Source organism: Onychomys torridus, chromosome 11 (genome assembly GCF_903995425.1).
Source record: "Onychomys torridus chromosome 11, mOncTor1.1, whole genome shotgun sequence".
Taxonomy (NCBI): domain Eukaryota; kingdom Metazoa; phylum Chordata; class Mammalia; order Rodentia; family Cricetidae; genus Onychomys; species Onychomys torridus.
Window position 1 is genome coordinate 14,382,499 of NC_050453.1, and position 18,977 is coordinate 14,401,475.

General features: G+C 45.9%; 1 protein-coding gene across 2 annotated transcripts in view; it reads left to right on the forward strand.

The window, feature by feature from the left end:
- Positions 1-15,205: 15,205 nt before the first annotated feature.
- The window catches only part of Wdr26 (WD repeat domain 26), a 44,706-nt gene continuing 40,934 nt past the window's right edge, over positions 15,206-18,977 (forward strand). Inside the window, exons 1-3 of one of the 2 annotated variants that reach the window (XM_036201912.1) lie at positions 15,206-16,160; positions 17,981-18,080; positions 18,181-18,285. In XM_036201912.1, the coding sequence (XP_036057805.1) occupies positions 15,796-16,160; positions 17,981-18,080; positions 18,181-18,285 (570 nt within the window). In that variant the 5' untranslated portion in view covers positions 15,206-15,795. The remainder of the gene's footprint in view (positions 16,161-17,980; positions 18,081-18,180; positions 18,286-18,977) is intronic. The other variant, XM_036201913.1, reaches the window with a different exon arrangement.

Consider the following 18,977-nt stretch of genomic DNA (forward strand, 5'->3'; position numbering starts at 1 on the left):
GTCTGTCCTGTTTGTGATGTGGTAGGCTCTGCGCTCCGACTTCCTAGATCAGGTGGAGACTGGCCTAAGTGGCCAACTGTGTGCCCAGCACAAGGCTTGTTTATCTGCTTTCAGAGTAAGTTTGCACAGCAGTCCCTCTGATGTGGAGATGCCAGACCTACAGTGCTGATGACTTCTCTGCTAAGGACACACATGCGGTTTCAGCTCACAGCCATTTCTGGAGGAACACACTGGTCCATCACCACAGAAGCATGACTATTGGTCTAAATATAGACATGCTTGTAGCCTCAGAGAAACAAAAGACCAGAAGTCAGGCTTCCAGTTACTTCAAGGAAATTTTATGGTGATAAAATTGATAAATCAATGAATGTTAGACTTCTCCCACCTGTCAATTTGATCTAAAGATTAAGCTAGGACTACCTCAACTGTTTCGTTCCTCTTGACTTTAGTGGCTAACGTCATTCTTGGTCCTTCCTACAGCCTCAGCCCATTGCAAGATATTCCTGACAATCCTCATGGGATATGTCACAAGTGCTAAGTACAGTAGGCTGCCTGGGCAGACACACTGCAGGGATCCTCGAATTCTCCTAACTCTTCTTCTGGCTTTCATCTGCAGCTACCATCTGTAAGGTCATCTAATTTGAACACCATGGGCACTAGGACCTGCCACCTTGGCTTTGAACACCGGTGTGGCCATTTATGAGTTATGTGATTTGGGGGCAGGTCATTAGCCTTCCTAAGAGGCAGATTCTGCCCTCATCTGAAAAATGAAGAGGAGGAGTGGCGGTGGACAGATGACTCGGTGCTGAAGAGTTCTTGCTGCTTTTGCAGATCTGAGCTCAGTTCACAGAGGCCTATAACTTGAGCCCCAGGAAATCCAACAGCCTCTTCTGGGCATCCCAACACATGGGGCATATACTCACACAAACACACGTATATTTTTTAAAGAACAGTGTTAACTGGCCTACCTTATGGGGTAACTGATGATTAAAAGTATTAACATTTGTAAAGTAGCTAAAAGCACCTGGCACCTAGCAAGCACTCAATAAACATGAGCTACTCTGCCACTGCCATGGCACCTGATGGCCCTGGCAAGCCTCGGGAAGGTCCTGTCATAGGCACCAAAGCTCTAGGAGGTCATCTTGAAGGAAGAGCCAGTGCCCTCTTCCTTCTGTAATAAGATGCCAAGGGATAACAAAGCACCACAGCCTCTACCCTGTGTGTTCTGAATTTACCAGTGAAACAGCTGACCTTTCACCTGCTGCACCCCTGATCCTTCTCATGACATCCACTTCCAGAAGACCTAGGGAAGACAGAAGTCCACTCACGCTAGGCTAGAAGACGAGCCAGAGTGATAGGCACCATGCAGGCCCCCCTTTCCTAGAGCTCTGCTATAGGGTCAGGTGGGTTCAGCTGGCTCCAGCTCCATCCCTCAGGATGCACTTGGCCCATCAGGACTTCCTTCATCCCCAGCAGACTCAATCCGTCACAGGGTGAACTGGATGCCAAGGCTCTGAAAAGAACCAGGCTCCAGCTGTACTGAAGGTTGGCAGTGAAGAACAATTACAAACTGAAGAAACACACCATATCCCAGACTTAAGAACAGTACTGACGCAGGCCTTGAACTTATCCTTGATGAGGAAGAACCGGCCCATACCTAGCACCAAGACAGGGAAGAGAAACTACTGGAAATCCAAGCAAGAAAGCACTTGACCAGTTCCTAGGAATAATAATAATAATAAAAAAGAAAACGTGAGGTTCCTATATCAAAACTGTACACACTATTAAGGAAAAGAGTAGAGACAGGACGGGCTGTCGAGAGGGCTCGCTCGCTAGGTGTACATGCTTGACTCAGAACCCACAAAGAGGTGGGAGAGAATCAATTCGTTCAAGCTGTCCTCTGACCTCCATATGCACACCGTGGCATGCATATGACTCTCCCCTACAGACAATAATAAATAAAAGAAAAAGTAAAGGTTGTGTTCAGAAAACAGATATCCATGGGGCACACACCTGGAATCCCACCTGGGAGCATTGCTATGCAGTACTACTCCGTCAAGAAACAAGAGAACCAAGAGGGACGGAGAACTGCAAAAGCAGAGAGGACTGCTCCACGCGCTTCAGGGGAGGGCACTGAGACAGGGTCTCTCTGTGTGGCTCTGGCTGTCCTGAACTGGCTCTGTAGATCAGGCTGGCCTTGAACTCAGAGATCTGCCTGACTCTGCCTCTCCAGTGCTGGGAATGAGGGTGTGCACCACCACCAAGCCTGCCTTCAACATTATAAAGAAATCTGTTAGCCGGATGGTGGTGGTGCACGCCTTTAATCCCAGCACTCAGGAGGCAGGGCCAGGCGGATCTCTGTGAGTTCGAGGCCAGCCTGGTCTACAAAGCGAGTTCCCAGGACAGGCGCAAAGCTACACAGAAAAACCCTGCCTCGGAAAAAAAAAAAGGAAGGAAGGAAGGAAGGAAGGAAGGAAGGAAGGAAGGAAGGAAGGAAGAAAGAAAGAAAGAAAGAAAGAAAGAAAGAAAGAAAGAAAGAAAGAAAGAAAGAAACCTGTTTACCCCAAGTTGATCTACAGGTTTACAACAACTGCAACAAAATCTAAGCATGCTTTTGTGATAATTAACAAAATGATTTTATATGAAACATAAAAGGCTAAGAATGGCTAAGACAATCTTCAAGGAAAACTGGGGAAAGACTCCCACTACCAGATGCCAGACAATCATAGGCACCAAGTCAGGACAGCACGGCACAGACTTCTGTCAGTGGCTGCAGAGTACACCCAGGGTATCAAGAAGCCTGCAGAAACCTGCTCAAGCACGAGCTGTCCTCTTGTTTATCAGAGTGACTGTACTGAAAGGCATAGGGAGAAGAGATTGTTTTTCCTTTAAAAAATATGGTATGTTCAGCGGGGCATCCATATGGAAAAGCAATAGAATGGGGTTCCTACTTTAGACCTCCCAGAAAGTTAGTCCACAAAGGCTGCAGAAACAAAAGGACCAGACACTGAACCTAGAGGATAATGTAGTAAACTGTCTTCACGCCCCTGAGGACATAGAATGTCTTCTAAGTAGAACATAAAAAGCACAAACTTCACAGGCAGTGGTGGTGGATGTCTTCAATCCCAGGACTCAGAAGGCAGTGGCAGTCAGATCTCTGTGAGTTCGAGGCCAGCCTGGTCTACAGGGTGAGTTCCAGGACAGTTAGGGCTACACAGAGAAACCCTGTCTCAAAAACCAAAGTGGGAAGGGGAAAGAATTCATCAAGAGGACATTAACAGTGAGAGCAAATCATGCTGTAGGAGAAAAAAACATCTACAAAAGGACTCAAATCCAGAATACACAAAGAATTCTACAAATCAGGGCTGAGGATGTAGTTCAGTCTCAGCTAGCATGCAGTAAGTCCTGGGTTCTATCCCAGTACCACACAAAATCAGAAGTGGTGACTCACATCTGTAATTCCAGCTCCACACTCCTAGTATTCAAGACCTGACTGAGGCCTGAGGGTCAGAAATTCAGAGTTATCCTCAGCTACACTGGAAATTCAAGACCAGCATGGGCTACAGAAGACCTTGCTTTAAACAAAAGTCATCACACAAATCAGGGGCTAGAGAGAGAGCTCATCTGCTAAGAACATGCACTGTTCTTCTAGATGACCTGGGTTCGATTCCCAGTACTGACATGGCAGTTGTCTGTAACTTCAGTTCCAGGGGATCCAACACATCTTCTGCCCTTCGTGAAAACCAAACACATAAGCACAAGTACTTACATTCAAACACAAAACATAAAAATAACATCTTTCAAAATTCTATAGATTAATAAAATCAGTGAGGTAACACTGAAAAGGGGAGGAGTAAGAACTGGGCATGGTGGCACACTTTTAATGTTAGCACACTTTTAATGTTAGCACACTTAATGTTAGCACACTTTTAATCTTAGGCAGGGGCAGAAGGGTCTCTGTGAGTTCATCGCCTGGACTATCTATTAAGCTCCAAGCTAGCCAGGGCTATGTAGTAAAATTCTGTTTAAAAAATAAATACAAAATAAAAACAGGAAAAGGAAGAAAAAGGTGGGAGTGGGCAGTAAAAAAAAAAAAAAGATTTCACGAGATAAGATGAAAATGTGTTAACAGCAAAACAGTACACGTGTGTATGTGTGTAGTCAATGCTGGTCCTAAGAGAAATGCCCACTGTAATTACAACTATTTACTACGAGCATCTGGATAACGTTCTATTTCACAGTCTGGGTGATGGCTGCATACATATTCACTTGAAGGAAAAAAAGCCAAGTTGTACACTTACAGATTTATATACTCCTCTATATATGGTACTTTAATTAAAATCATTACTAAAAAAGACAGAGACTTACTACTTTAAAGAAATGTGATGTGTGGGCCTTGTTTGGATCTTGATTCATACAAGCCAACTGTTTAACAGAATTATGGCCATTGGGGGAATTCTGAACACTAACTGCACATTTGACGATAATTAAGGGGCTATTAACTATCTAGGTGTCACAATGGTTCTATGGCAATGGTTTCTTTTTTTGTTTATGGCAGTACTGGGAATTGAAGCCACAGCTTCCAGCATTCCACAAAATCAGGCTACTCAGGAGGCTGAAGCAGAAGGATCTCAAGTTCAAGGCTTGACTGGGCTACAGAGTAAATTCAAGGCCAGCCTGTGTACACTGGAGAGACCCTGTCTCAAAATAAAAAGTAAAGTATGCTGAGGAATAGATTTTAGTGGTAGAATATTTCCCTGGCATGTACAAGACTCTTTAACCCCAGCACTGGGGAAGCAGAAGCAGGTGTAGCTCTGTGACTCTGTGAATTTGAGGTTAGCCCAGTCTACACAGCAAGCTGCAGACCAGCCAGGGCTACAATGTTATCCTGTCTCAAAAGGGAAAACAAACAAAACACCACCACCAAAAAACATCCCAGGTGGTGGTGCACACCTTTAATCCCAACACTCTGGAGGCAGAGCCAGGCAGATCTCTGTGAGTTCAAGGCCAGCCTGGTCTACAGAGCAAGATCCAGGACAGCCAGGGTAACACAGAGAAAACCATGTCTCGAACAACAGAAAAAAGAAAAGGAAGAGTATTTGGGGGACTGGAGAGACTGCTCAGTAGTTAAGAACACTAGCTGCTCTTATAGAGGACCAGGATTTGGTTCCCAGCAACTACAAGGAAGCTCACAACTGTCTATAACTTCAGTTATTTGGGATCCAACACTGTCTTCTGGCCTGTGTGGGCACTACACACACACACACACACACACACACACACACACACACACACACTGCACACACATATTTGAAACACTCATATACATAAATACACATACATGGACAGGGTTTTCCATGTAATAGTCCTAGCTGTCCTGGAACTGGCTTTGTACTGGCCAGGCTGGCCTAGAACTCACAGAGATTCACCTGCCTCTGTCTCCCCAGTGCTGGGATTAAAGGCCTGCACCACCACTACCTGGCATAAAATATTTTTTAGAGGCATCTTTACCACCACCCATTTTCAAAATGTCTGAAACAGAAGAAAACAAAACCAAGCTGCAAACTGACCTGTGCAACAAACAGGTGGTACAGTGCCTATTCTTAGAGAGTGCATCCAGACATGACAGAAAAACCACCTACCCTGGGCTGCTTACAATTTGTTTTTGTTAACTTGATACAGCTAGACAGTCGCCTGAAAACAAGCTTACTCGGTGAGTTTTCTTGTTTGATGACTGATGTGAAGGGCCCAGCCTTCTGTGGGCAGTGCCACCCCTGGGCAAGTGGTCCTGAGATATACAAGAAAGCCAACTGAGCAAGCCAGGAGGGAGCAAATCAGTCAGCAGGGCTCCTCTATGGCCTTGGCTTCAGTCCCTGCCTCCAGTCCCCACTCAGCCTTCCCTTAATAATGGACTGTGAGCTCTAAAATGAAATAAATCTTCTCTTCTCCAAGTTGTTTTTGGTCATGGTCTTTATCAGAGCAATAGAAAACCAAACCAGGACAACTACCTTCTTTGGGGTATGCACCATTCTAAGAGCTCTGAGCAGGCTGGTTGCCCTCCCTGAACGGCAGGTAGCTCCCACAGCTTCTGGAGCTGACCTAGACTACACATCCCCACTATACATCAAGCTTATGCCAAGTATCTTCATCCCAGACAAGTGTCTGTGGCTTCCTCTGAAAGCTGACCTGGCCAAAGGTGCTAACGTAACAAATATGAGCCAGGAAGTGGGGGTGCCAACACACTTAAATCCCAGAACTATGGAAGCAGAGGCAGATGGATCTCTTGAGTTCAAGGCCAGCCTAATCTACAGAGTTGGATTCTAGGACTTCTCAGACTACATTGAGAAACCCTTGTCTCAAAAAACCAAAAGAGCCAGGCGGTGGTGGTGCATGCCTTTAATCCCAGCACTCAGGATGCACAGAGCAGGAGGATCTCTGTGAGTTCGAGGCCAGCCTGGTCTAGAGTGAGTTCCAGGACAGGCTCCAAAGCTACACAGAGAAACCCTGTCTCAAAAAAGCAAACAAGCAAGCAAACTAATAAACAAACAAAAAACTCAAAAGAAAGGAAAAAGAAAACAAGTATGAATTCCTCAATGAATCTAGTCTGGCTCTTTGCCACTCCAGAATCCTAGGCCCAAACACTTGGTCTAGAGATAGATGCAAACACAAAATAGACTTGGTAGGTAGGGCCTCTTGAGTTAGTGTTTCTTGGGAAGACTTCAGCTGTGAGAGCTTTCCTACTTATAGGGAAAATAATTCCTTCCTGCTCTCCTTTGCCACTTTCTGGAGTAGTGTCTGGAGTTGGTTGAGTCTACAGGTTACACCTGGCCTCGTGTATTATCTCTACCAGGCAGATTATTTGCATTCCAACTGGATTCCTTGGAAAAGTGAACTGCTTCTTAAAAAGGCGTTTCAGGCATCCTGTGGCAGCTTTTGAAGGAAGGAAATCCTTGTAGTATCCCTCAGTGGTCCCTTATTTACTACTAATCAATCTGGTGAAATGGTATGGGCATCAAAGGGCAAAACCAAGGCTTCATATACACAGAAACAGCCAGGCACAAACATTAATTTATAGGACTTGCTTCATGTTTTCTTTTAACCTTGAAGGAATTAAACAATGACTTACATTCATATTCTACCAACAGCTATCTCTGAAAAGTAGCATATTGTAAGGTTGAGTATCCAGCTCTGCCATACACAAACTGTGTGACCTCAAATTTTCTGGGCTTCAGTTTATCACCTGTAAAATGGTACCAAATGTATTTCCTAAGACTGATGGGAAAAGCAAAATAGGACAATACATGTAAGCCGTGCAGAACAATGCCTGGCCAATAGTGTTGGCTTTCAGTCTTATTTAGTGATTATGAAAGCTCTGTTATGGACATCTTTTATCATAGAAAAGAAAGGCTAAAATGGAAGCAGGGGCTGGCAGGATGGCTCAGGGGATAAAGACACTTGCTGTCAAGCCTGAGGCCCTGAGTTCCATCCCCAGTACTTACATAGTAGGAGAGATCCGACTCCCCGAGGCTGTCTCTCACCGCCCCATCACACACAAAATAAAATACAATACTAAAAATCAGCAGAACCAGTAGCCACCAGGAAACAAGAACAGTATTGGACAATAACCTAGCATCAGGAGCAGACATTATGAGAAGGAATCTAAGGGGTATCAGGAAACTGGGCATTCTCACCTTTCAGAAATGCATATAGAAAGTCTGTGTTTAGAAAGAAGTGCTCAGCTATGGTTTGTTATGTTGTCATTCACTAGCATTATGGCCTCTCTCATTAAAAAAACAAAACAAAACAAACAAACAAAAAAACAGGAAGATTAAGATAGATTAGTACATGTAAGCCACTTAGAACTGTCTCACTGTGCAGCTGAGGATGACTCTGAACCTCTGATCTGCCTCCAGCTCCCAAATGCTAGGATTACAGACATATGTCACCACAAACGGCTTGATGGCCTCTCATTTAACAAACTGTTTTTTAAATTCAGGCTATTCTTTTTTTTTTTTTTTTTTTTTTTTGGTTTTTCAAGACAAGGTTTTGGTGCCTGGTGCCATCCTGGATCTTGCTCTGTAGACCAGGCTGGCCTTGAACTCAGAGAGATCTGCCTGCCTATGTCTCCCGAGTGCTGGGATTAAAGGCATGTGCCACCACCACCTGGCAAATTTAGGCTATTCTATTTCACGTTTGCTTATATGGTTGATGTTATTAAAGAGCACACTCGATATTAAAGAGCACTGTTTTAATATTTTATTTGGGGCTGGGGACTGAACTCAAGGCCTTATACATGCTCTACCACTGACCTACAGCTCCGGCAACCAGTTTACACTTTTTTTTTTTTTTTTTTTTTTGGTTTGGAGCTGAGGACCAAATGCAGGACCTTGTGCTTGCTAGGCAAGTGCTCTACCACTGAGCTAAATTCCCAATCCCCCATTTTACACTTTTAAAAAATTTGTTTATTTCATGTGTATGAATGCTTGGCTGCATGTATGTATGCTTGGTACCCTCAGAGGTCAGACCCCCAGGAAGTATAGATACAGATAGTTGTGAGCCATCACATGGACGCTGGAAATAGAACCAGGTTCCTTTGTAAGAAAAAGTGCTCTAAAGTGCTGAGCCATCTCCCCAGCCCCTATAACAATTTTAAAGTAAAAATAATGAACTAGAAAATCTAGATATCCTTTCAATAATTTTTTGGAGGCAGGTCTCACTAGGTAGCCTTGGGTAGTCTAGAATGATGTAGACTAAGCTTGTCTCTGACTCACAGAGATCCTCCTGCCTCTGCCTCCTGACTGCTGGGATTAAAGGAAATCACCCCATGCCCCATCCAATTTTTTACAACTTTAATCACCTACTTTAAATATTTTAATTTAAAATATCTACTACTCTAGTATCTCTATACAGATTGTGTATACCTATTTTTAATAGCTATAATTTATTTCAGTCATAATTGTCCCATAATTATTTAGGAGTTATGACAAAGCCAGCGAGATGAAGAATACATTTGAACTGTGAATAAGGAAGACCGCCCAGGGTCTGCCGTCTAAGAATCTATGCAGACTCCCAGGGCTCTTAATGATTTATCTGCTTTTCAAAGTTAATACATAGGAATGCCTTTCTACTCTTTATCCCCAAGACAGATTTAGCCACGGGTGAAGGGTGTGTGTGTGTGTGTGTGTGTGTGTGTGTGTGTGTGTGTGAGAGAGAGAGAGAGAGAGAGAGAGAGAGAGAGAGAGAGACTGACAAGTGCCTGTGTGATGGAGTGTGTGTCTATGACTGTGTATGTGGAAGACAGCAACCTGAGAATTAGGAGAGTCAGGTTGTGGAGAGGAGAATCTTAAAAACAAATATGGAATACACACAGAATTGCTTTCTCTGTCATGTTTTTATTAGGATTAACTTCTCAGATTTTGATTGTTTTTGAGTATTCTTTTAAAAACACTAGTTGTTGGTTTTTGGGTTGTTTGTTTTTTCAAAACAGGGCTTCTCTGTGTAGCCCTGGCTGTCCTGGAATGTGCTCTGTAGGCCAGGCTGGCCTCGAACTCACGTAGACCCACCTGCCTCTGCCTCCCAAAATACTGGGAACACTAGTGTTTTAAAAGCATAACATTAATACAAAAAGAGCAAATTTAATCTATCATCTTCATAACCCAAATAAACCCTATTGACACTTCAAAATATATTGACAGTTAGCAAATTTAAACAGTAAGGAAAGTTTCACTCAGTCCCTCCACAAAAAGCCACTGTCTACACAATTCTGTTCTACCAGAAATGTAATTATATATACTTACTCATTTCCCAAGAAGAATCCTACTATAACGTGTTTGTAGCGTTCCTCTTTATGTAACACGGTGTCTGGCTTCTGTGTTCTCACCAGCCCTGGAGATTTCCTCTTCCACAGACACTATACTTCGGTGAGTGTCTGCACCCACAGGTGAGTGTCAGTTTTAAAGTGTGGTGCTACCTCAAGACTGGTGTAGCGACTATAGAACCACTCCAGCAATCCCTCCAGCTGTGTAGTAGGAGCAAAGTAAGCTGCCGGTGTAGTTCATTTCCTTCAGAAAACTTCCCCAGATGTTATTACTTATACCAAATGGGTCTCTCAACAGCTGGAGACAACTACTGAGGAAAAAGTTACTTTTCTCTTACACAAAGGTGGATGCATGCTCCCTTGTGAGTTCAAAGGCCTCTGTCTTCCCAGTGAGATACGCCTGGTGTCCTCAAGCCCTCTCTGCTGCCCACTGCGGGGATGGATGTTTGAAGAGAGGAGGGGATAAGCAAGTGTGGAGAGACATGCATGGGACAATGGATAACCTGCTTAGTGACTAGGCCCTCCCTGCTCTCACCAAGGCGGACAGATTGTCTGCATATGGCTGCATACGACCAAGGCTGACTGGCAGAGTTGAGGTAGGTAAGTGGCTCAAGTCCTTAGGTCAATATTAAAGCTACTTGACATCTCTGTACTAAGTACTCTCAAATCCTTAAATGATGGAAGGTTTAAATTGATCTTGAAACATTTTAACATGTTTTATGTTTGTTTGCTTTTTCCAATCTCATTCACCCATCCACCAACTCCATCAAACAAATTGTTAGGAGTTATTATATACTTTAAAAAAAAACAACGGCATTGTGGGCTGGGGAGTTGGCTCAGTGGTTAAGAGCACTGCCTGCTCTTCCAGAGGACCAGGGTTCAATCCCCAGCAACCACATGGCAGTTCACAACTGTCTGTAACTCTAGTTCCAGGGGAACTAGACATACAGACATACATGCAGGCAAAAACACTAATGCACGTGAAATAAAAATCAGTTTTAAAAAGTGACATTGTGTCTGAGGGACAGTGAAGTCAAATGGCTCGGTCTACATCAGGACACTGACCCCAGTCTCCTGAGTCCAGGACATTCCCACATTCACTCCTGATTCTGTCCAACTTACCCCAGCCCAAGTTCAGCTGGGCACTGTACAACCTCAAAGAAAGAAAAAGTAGTAGGAGTTGGTGTACTGGTGCATGCTTGGAATCCCTGCACTCGGGAAGGTAAGGCAGATGGACAGGAGTTCTAGGCTAGTCTGAGCTTCTGTGTGGTAAACAATACTCTACTCCCAACTCCTAAATTTAAATCTTGACAGAAACATAATTACCAGTTTAACCAACACCTGTGAAAATTTATTTTTGTGTTTTATTATAAACACCTACATATCCAAAACATCTCAACTTCCAAAAATGTGATATCTTTTTCAGGTTTAAGAATGAGAAATGTTGCCTTGGAGTATACCAGTCACTTGTTCCTGTTTCCTGAATTGCTTTCTAGTCAATCAGGACTGATACAGATGAGTTCATTGTTGTCAATGTTTTCTTTCATAGTTTTTGGTTTTCTGAAACAGGGTTCTGGCTGTCTTGAAACTCAATCTGTGGACCAAGCTGATCTCAAACTCACATAGATCCTCCTGTCTCTGCCTCCCAAGTGCACCACCACCCACTGGCTATTTACAAACTCTTTAAAAAGAATTTTTTAGGTTTACTTATTTTTCCTTTAAATGTGTTTGGATGTTTTACCTGCACGCATGTATGTATGTACGTCACGTGCATGCCTGCTGGATCCCCTGGAACTAGGGTTACAGATGGTTCAGGTGCTGAGAAACAAACTTGGATCCTCTGCAAGAGCAACAAGTGCTCTGCTGCACCATCTCTCCAGCCCTCAGACCCTTCCGAGAAGAGAAGAACCGCATTTACTTTATAAAGCCCAGACATGCATTTGTCATTGAAACAAAAGGCTCACAAAATAAGCACCCTACCTTCAGGTGATTTACTTGAATATTTATGCTTGTATAGTTTTCTACTTTACTTTAAAAAAAAAAAACAACACTAATTATGGCTCAGCACACTGATTTCACAAATGGGTCATGACCCATACATTGAAAAGCACTGCATTAAGATGAGTACACATACATTCTGCCCTCGAGGCATTCATATATTTGCTGGCAGTCTCATCTATACACAGTCCCTAGACAACCAGAAGACTTGGAAAGGCCTTAATGTCAATTACTTCAATAACCTACTATGTAGCAGATTCCGCAGCACCACTGACAGGGTGACACCCCAAAGCCTTTGCTTTCTGGGGCAGGGAGCAAAGCTCAGTGACAGAATACAGCTTAGCACAGATGAAGTCCTTGCTTCCCTACCACTGCCAAACAGACAGGACCGGAAGTTACCTTTCATTTGGTACCTACCGTATTTTGAATCCTATACAACAGTGCAGAAATTAATCAAGTACCTAACAATACGCACAATTTTTTTTTTTCCGGAGAGACAATTTGTACTTAATCCCAGGACCCAGCTTTTGTAGGAGGAAGGAAGAAGAGAGAAAGCTGGAGACAAGGTCTCAAAAAGTTCCCCTTAGTGACCTCAAGGAGCGTCAGTGAATGAGATTATACACAGTCTTCAGTATTGGGGAGACCCAGTAAATTATATTCACAGTAAAGGCTGGAAGGCTAGAAGCCAGGAAACGCTCCCCTAAGGAGATTCAAAAGGAGCTGTGTCTTGACAGAGAAACTCCATACAATCGGACTGGCAGAGAAGACAGGAGGTCTTCAGAAGAAACAAGCCCAGCACATGCAATGGCAGTAACAAAGGGTCACAGAGATGGCAAGTGATAAAACCTTTCCATAGATATGCAGTATACAATATGTAGCACACAATTTACGAGTTAACTAAAAACAAGAAGCTTTTAAGAAGAAAACTAGCCAAAAAGAAAGACCGAGATAAGACCAGATCTGTCTATGGAAATAAAGACAATTATAGATCTTTATACCCTGTGGGTAACAGGACATTACTAAAGTTTTCTGAATGTGGAGAACTGCTGTGGATAGTGCTCTGTGTAAATAAAGTTCTGATTGGCCAGTGGCCAGGCAGGAAGTATAGGCAGGACAAGAGAGAAGAGAATTCTGGGAAGTAGAAGGCTGGAGAGACACCGCCTACCGCTGCCATGAAAAGCAACATGTAAAGACACTGGTAAGCCACAAGCCATGTGGCAAAGTATAGACTAACAGAAATGGGTTAATTTAAGATAGAAAAGGTAGATAACAAGCAGCCTGCCACGGCCACACAGTTTGTAAGCGATATAAGTTTTTGTGTGCTTTCTTGGTTGGGTCTGAGCGACTGTGGGACTGGTGGGTAAGAGAGATTTGTCCTGACTGGGCCAGGCAGGAAAACTCTAACTACAGAGAACAGTATTTCAAAATTATGAATGGGCAAGTGGCACTGAAACCTGTCTCTAAAAAGACCTAGAGTTCAGCCCGGCGGTGGTGGCACACACCTGTAATCCCAGCACTCAGGAGGCAGAGGCAGGTGGATCTCTGTGAGTTCAAGGCCAGCCTGGTCTACAAAGGAGTTCCAGTACAGCCTCCAAAGCTAGAGAAACCCTGTCTCAAAAAAACCAAAAAAAAAGAAAGACCTAGAGTTCAGACAACAGGTTCCCATCCTCTGTTTTATTATAAATAAAAATGTGTACATGTATATGGACTTTAGAAATTCAAATTTTTTTAGAGCAGTCTCGGTTACCCCTAAGAAAGAAAAGCTGAGGTATACATACTGAGCTTGGGTGGCGATGAAATCCTATTTATTGTTCCTTCCATCCCTCTTCTGTTGTTGAGTGTGAGCCTGGCCTGTAGTTAAACGGTTCTTTTCTTTATAAAAGCTATAGACTTTCTTCAAAGTAAGCTGCAGAGCTGATCCATTCTCAAGGCTGCTGGGGCCTACCAGATGACTATAAACTACGATGTAAGGAGTAAAGTTTGCCTGAACACTAACAACCTTTGTGATAATGAGATTTCTAAAGGAGCTACACAGGGATCTGTGAAGGCATTAACTATCTAGTCATTCTGGCTCTGCTGGATATACTGTCTGTGCCCTGTGAACCTCAGCTAGAACCAAGATCTGTCTGTCTCAGGTGAACACAAACACGGTATGTGAGTCACCTTGCAATTACAGCTGACACCTGAACGCATATTTAAAGCATGAGAAACTCCGCCCTGGTCTGTCTCTCTTCCCTGTCTCAGGACGAACAGAGATCAAGATTCTTGACAAATCATAGGATAATTTTTATTGCACTTCTGAATTGAAAAGGACTGCCTCCAAAGGCCTCAAAATTACTGAGCTGTGAGTATTGTAAATTTTAGGGACATATGATGTATTGCTTGAGGCTGGTTTTTATTTTTCCTCCCAAAGGGAAGTCACCAAGTACTTCCTAAACTTCAGAGAAAACATCTGTACATACCAGATCTACATGCTACCAACCATATACATGTAACTGAGGAGGGGGGTCCTGTGGACCATTCACCACTGAGTAACATTCAGCCCAGTTCTCTGCTGCTGTATTCCTCCATCCAAGAAAGCCGCGAACCGCACTGGGACAGTGAAACCCGGTCACTTGAAAATGTCAAGCCAGGCTCTGCATCGACGCCTGACTCCCCCCTGTCTGAGAGGGAGCAGGAACCAGGACCAAGGCATCTGAGAGAACACTTAAAAACAAAACAAAACAAAACCAGTAAAACTCCACAGCAAAGTGCCTCCGTTCCTCTGCACACCAGACGTCTTGCCCCAGCAGACAGGCAGTTGACAGACGACTTCGCCTTCTCAGGGTGGAGCACGGTCTCCTCTGCTGTCACCTCCCCTGTCCTTGGGCGACACGGATACAACCACTGTGTGTAGTGCTTGGCTGTGGAAGTTCAAGTGTTTCCACCCTAAAATGAGGCAGTGGTTAATCCCGGGCGCAGGGAGCCAAAAGCCAGTGGACGGGGGCCTAGCACACCCTTGTGCCTGAAGTTGCAGCTGCAAAACCAGGCCGCCGGCCGGCCACACCCTGGCCCATGCCAGTGCGTCCGCGGGCCCCTCCACACCAGCTGGTCGCTGCTTTCTGGGTCACGCCGGGTGCACTGCGAGGACACGAACTCTACCTCCCACCCCGCAGGGCCTCGGAGGTTGGCTGCGAACTTACCGCGGGGCCGAGCTCGCACGCCAGGCCCCGGGCACCCGGGGCGGCCCTCGCGCAGCCGGGCCAGGTCGTGCTGGGTGACACCCCACCCGGGGCCGGACCCCCGGCCGGCCCTCGCCTGCACCCCACGCACCGCCTTACCCGGGCTGCCGGACACACACGTGCTGGATGACAGCCCCCTATAGGTTCCATACCTGCTGCCGGAAGTGAGCGAGGAGGGCAGTATAGGCATTTCCTGTGACGCCAGCGCCCGGACTCCATTAGGCAGCAGCTGGGGGAAGAATCAACACACCAGGGAGCGGAGCGGTGCGGACCGAGCACCGAGGCGGCTGCTGCCTCCGCCGCCGCCGACTCCGCCGCCGCCGCCGGGGCTCCAGCTTCGAGCCCGCGCCCCCCCCAGTGCCCGCGAGCCCCCGGGCCGCGCCGCGAGCGCCTCCGGAGGGGGGGGGGAAGGGCCCGGTCCTCCTTCTCCCCCTCCTCCCGCCCCACCGACCCCCGCCGCGCCCCGCCGGCCTCCCACCACGGCCTCTCTCGGCGAGGAAACTCTGGCCTCCGCTTCCTCCTCCTCCGACTCGGACGCCGGCGGAGCCTCCCCGCCCCCGCGGAAGAAGCCCCGAGCCTCGGCGGCGGAGGGAGCAGGAGAGCCCGGGGCCTCGGCCGGCCGAGCAGGCCTCCCCCCCCCCGCCCTCGCCCTCGCCGGCCGCCGCCTCCTCCTCCGTGGTGGTGGTGGTGGGACTGCCTCCGGCCGCCCCCGCCGCCCCCCAGCGGAGCAGCGGCCACAGCCTGGTCAGCGGCGGCAGCATGCAGGCCAACGGGGCGGGAGGAGGCGGCGGCGGGGGCGGCGGGGGCCAGGGCCAGACCCCGGAGCTCGCCTGCCTGTCGGCGCAGAACGGGGAGTCGTCCCCCTCGGCGGCGGCGTCCGCGGGGGACCTGGCCCACGCCAACGGGCTCCTGCCTGCCGCCCCCTCCGCCGCTGGCAACAATAGCAACAGCCTGAGTGTCAATAACGGGGTTCCCGGCGGGGCCGCCGCGGCCTCCGCCACCGCCGCCGCCGCCCTGGCCACCCCCGAGCTGGGCAGCAGCCTCAAGAAGAAGAAGCGGCTCTCGCAGTCCGATGAGGATGTCATCAGGCTCATAGGACAGCACCTCAATGGCCTGGGGCTCAAGTAAGTGTCCGTCCTACAACTGGTGAGGGCCAGGCCGGGGCCGAGCCGCCGGGAGGGGTGTGGGGGACCCCGGGGCCCGGTGCGCAGGAGGCCGCGGACCGACAGCCCCGGGAGGAGCGGAAGGGAGCTCGAGGGAAACGGAATCGGCCTGCTGTCGTGAAACCAGCCGAAGCGTCTGGGCTGGGGAGGGGTAGTGGAAGCCCAGAGCGACCCCTCCTCCCCACGCACCCCAGAGCTGGATTGTCAGTCCGAGAAGGCGGACACCGAGGGTGTTTCTGCTGGGGGAGGGGTGGATCAGAGCGGTGGAAATAATGAACCTTGGAGGATTTGTTTTTCAAGTGTGTCTCAGAGGCATCTTTGTGGGACACCTCCCCACCCCCACCCCTGACCGACAACAGCCCAGGCAAACTACCAATCAGGAAGAACAGTCGCCTACAAGTGTTTATGGGAACCGAGGGGCTGGGGTGATTTGGAAAGAGGCTGTCGAGTAAAGCTGATGGGAATAATGAAGGAAGATGCGGAGTTGAAGTCATTGCAGAGGCTGTGTGTGTACTACAGGCCTAGCTCTAGTGACATCCCACTTCAAAACCAAGAAGGTTGCCTCTGAAAAAGTGATACCTGGCCTGGTGAATCATTTGTTTTCAAATACAGGTTCAGTGGCCTTTAACTTAGGGTGAAGGAAGACAGAGGGTTTAACCAAAACTCACTGTTTTGTGCACACACAAAAGAAAAACTAAGGGAGTTGAAGTAGGGTTAGTGGGAGTGTCCTGGAGCTGAATGCAGGTGCCAGAGCCAGAAGGAGCTGATGGGAGTAAACATGTCACAGTTTCCCAGCTTCAGAGCGAAATTAAAATAAACTCTTAGGCTGAAGTGTCGGGGTGGTTGTTGTTGTTGTTTGGTGGTGGAGGTGGAGGTGGTGGAGGAGGTGGTGGTGGTGGAGGAGGTGGTGGTGGTGGTGGTGGTGGTGGTGGTGGGCGCGCGCACACTTGTACTTGTTGGGAAATGGGGAGAACAGCACTTACTCAGGGTGACAGAAGTATTTTGATTCTCAAGCTGAGCATTGCACTGTTGAGCTGGAAAATGAGGAGCACTAAAGAAACACTAAGTAAAGCCACCAGCGCATATAGATGACTGCTGAATGCAGGCTCTTAGATACCAGAGTGTCTGGTAAACGAAACCACATTTGAGTTAAGCTCCCAAAGAAAACTCTAGAAAGATTTCATTTTATTCCCTAAAGGAAAAGGGTAAGCGTGAAAATAAATTTTGTGAATGCTAACAGAACATATTACTGAGGGAAGCGGCAAGCTGACAGCAGCAGGCGGAAATAACTCGTGACGGTTTGGAATCTACACCATAGTAAATTGGCTATTTTTAGTATGAAGAGAAAGGAAATGGTTTTTGATGCTGGATTTGTTTTAATTTTAAAGATTGACCTAGCAGAATTTCCATACAAGCAAAATATCTGGAAGGAAAGCTGCACCTAACACAGGCCATCTGTCATCTTGTAGTTTATCTTTCGAAATGCTGTGCCATAGATAGTTTCTAGATCCTAGCTTTTATTTGACCAGTTGGTTGGTTAGAGCACATTTTTAGAAATTGTATATACTCCTTTAAACTACTGAAACATTAAATGGCAGAAGTGGGAAGAACTGAATTATGGTTTCAAGAAAGATTTTTAACTTTAAATGTAGGTGGCATTTTAAATCGTTTATTTAACCAAGTGCTCTAAAGGCTCTCTTTCTTCATGAAGTTGTAGACACTAGTTTACTAGGAAGAGCCCACCCCAAGGTTGGTCTTTTCACACTGTGTCTCTCCTGCAGCCAGACTGTTGACCTCCTTATGCAAGAGTCAGGATGTCGCTTAGAACATCCTTCCGCTACCAAATTCCGAAATCACGTCATGGAAGGAGACTGGGATAAGGTAAAGTAGGGCATACAGAGCTGTAAGACTGCTACTAAAATTATGTATGTGATGGACATTTTGTGACACTTTTGTTTTTCTTTTATACCAATTTTTGCAGGCAGAAAATGACCTGAATGAACTAAAGCCTTTAGTGCATTCTCCTCATGCTATTGTGGTAAGAGGCGCACTTGAAATCTCTCAAACGTTGTTGGGAATAATTGTGGTAAATACACTTTTGTTCTTAGTTTCACATTTATGCTTATTTTAGGTTATTGATAACTATAGCATCTGATCTTAAGAGGCTTGAAAGTAAATTTTATATAATTTATAAATAAGGATGAGTTGTTTATGGTTTTAAGCTATGAACTTTAAGTGTTTTATGTCATACTTAGTAAATGTGTCATTTGAAACTGTAATTTAAGCTCCATAAAAATATAAGCATCTTCCTGCTTTTAGTGCTGTTAATAGGAGCCTTGTATTGTTAGGGTCAAGGATAAATTATACTTTTATATTACTCAAAATACTGAATGTGTTTGTTGTAGAGAGTATGTTTGGGTATGTGTATACTGTGTATCCTGAAGAAGCTGGTACATTATTTTTTGACCATTGGAATTACATAGTCAAGCCAATTATTACTGTTGGTGTGCCTACCATTTTCTTTCATTCACCATTTTCTTTCATTCAAGTTATATGAATTGATAAATGTCAAAGTTTGTGCAATATGTGCCCTCACTTTGAGGGGTTTAGGTGCAGATTTGACCACTGGACCCTATTTACAGTCTTTATTTTCTTTCAAAATCTGTTTAGTAGTTCATCCTGTTAACCTCCTTCATTAACCTTGATGGGTTTTATTTTGTTTTGTTTTTATGTGGATAGATTTGAATTCTTTAGGAAGTGATACGTTGTTTTGTTTTG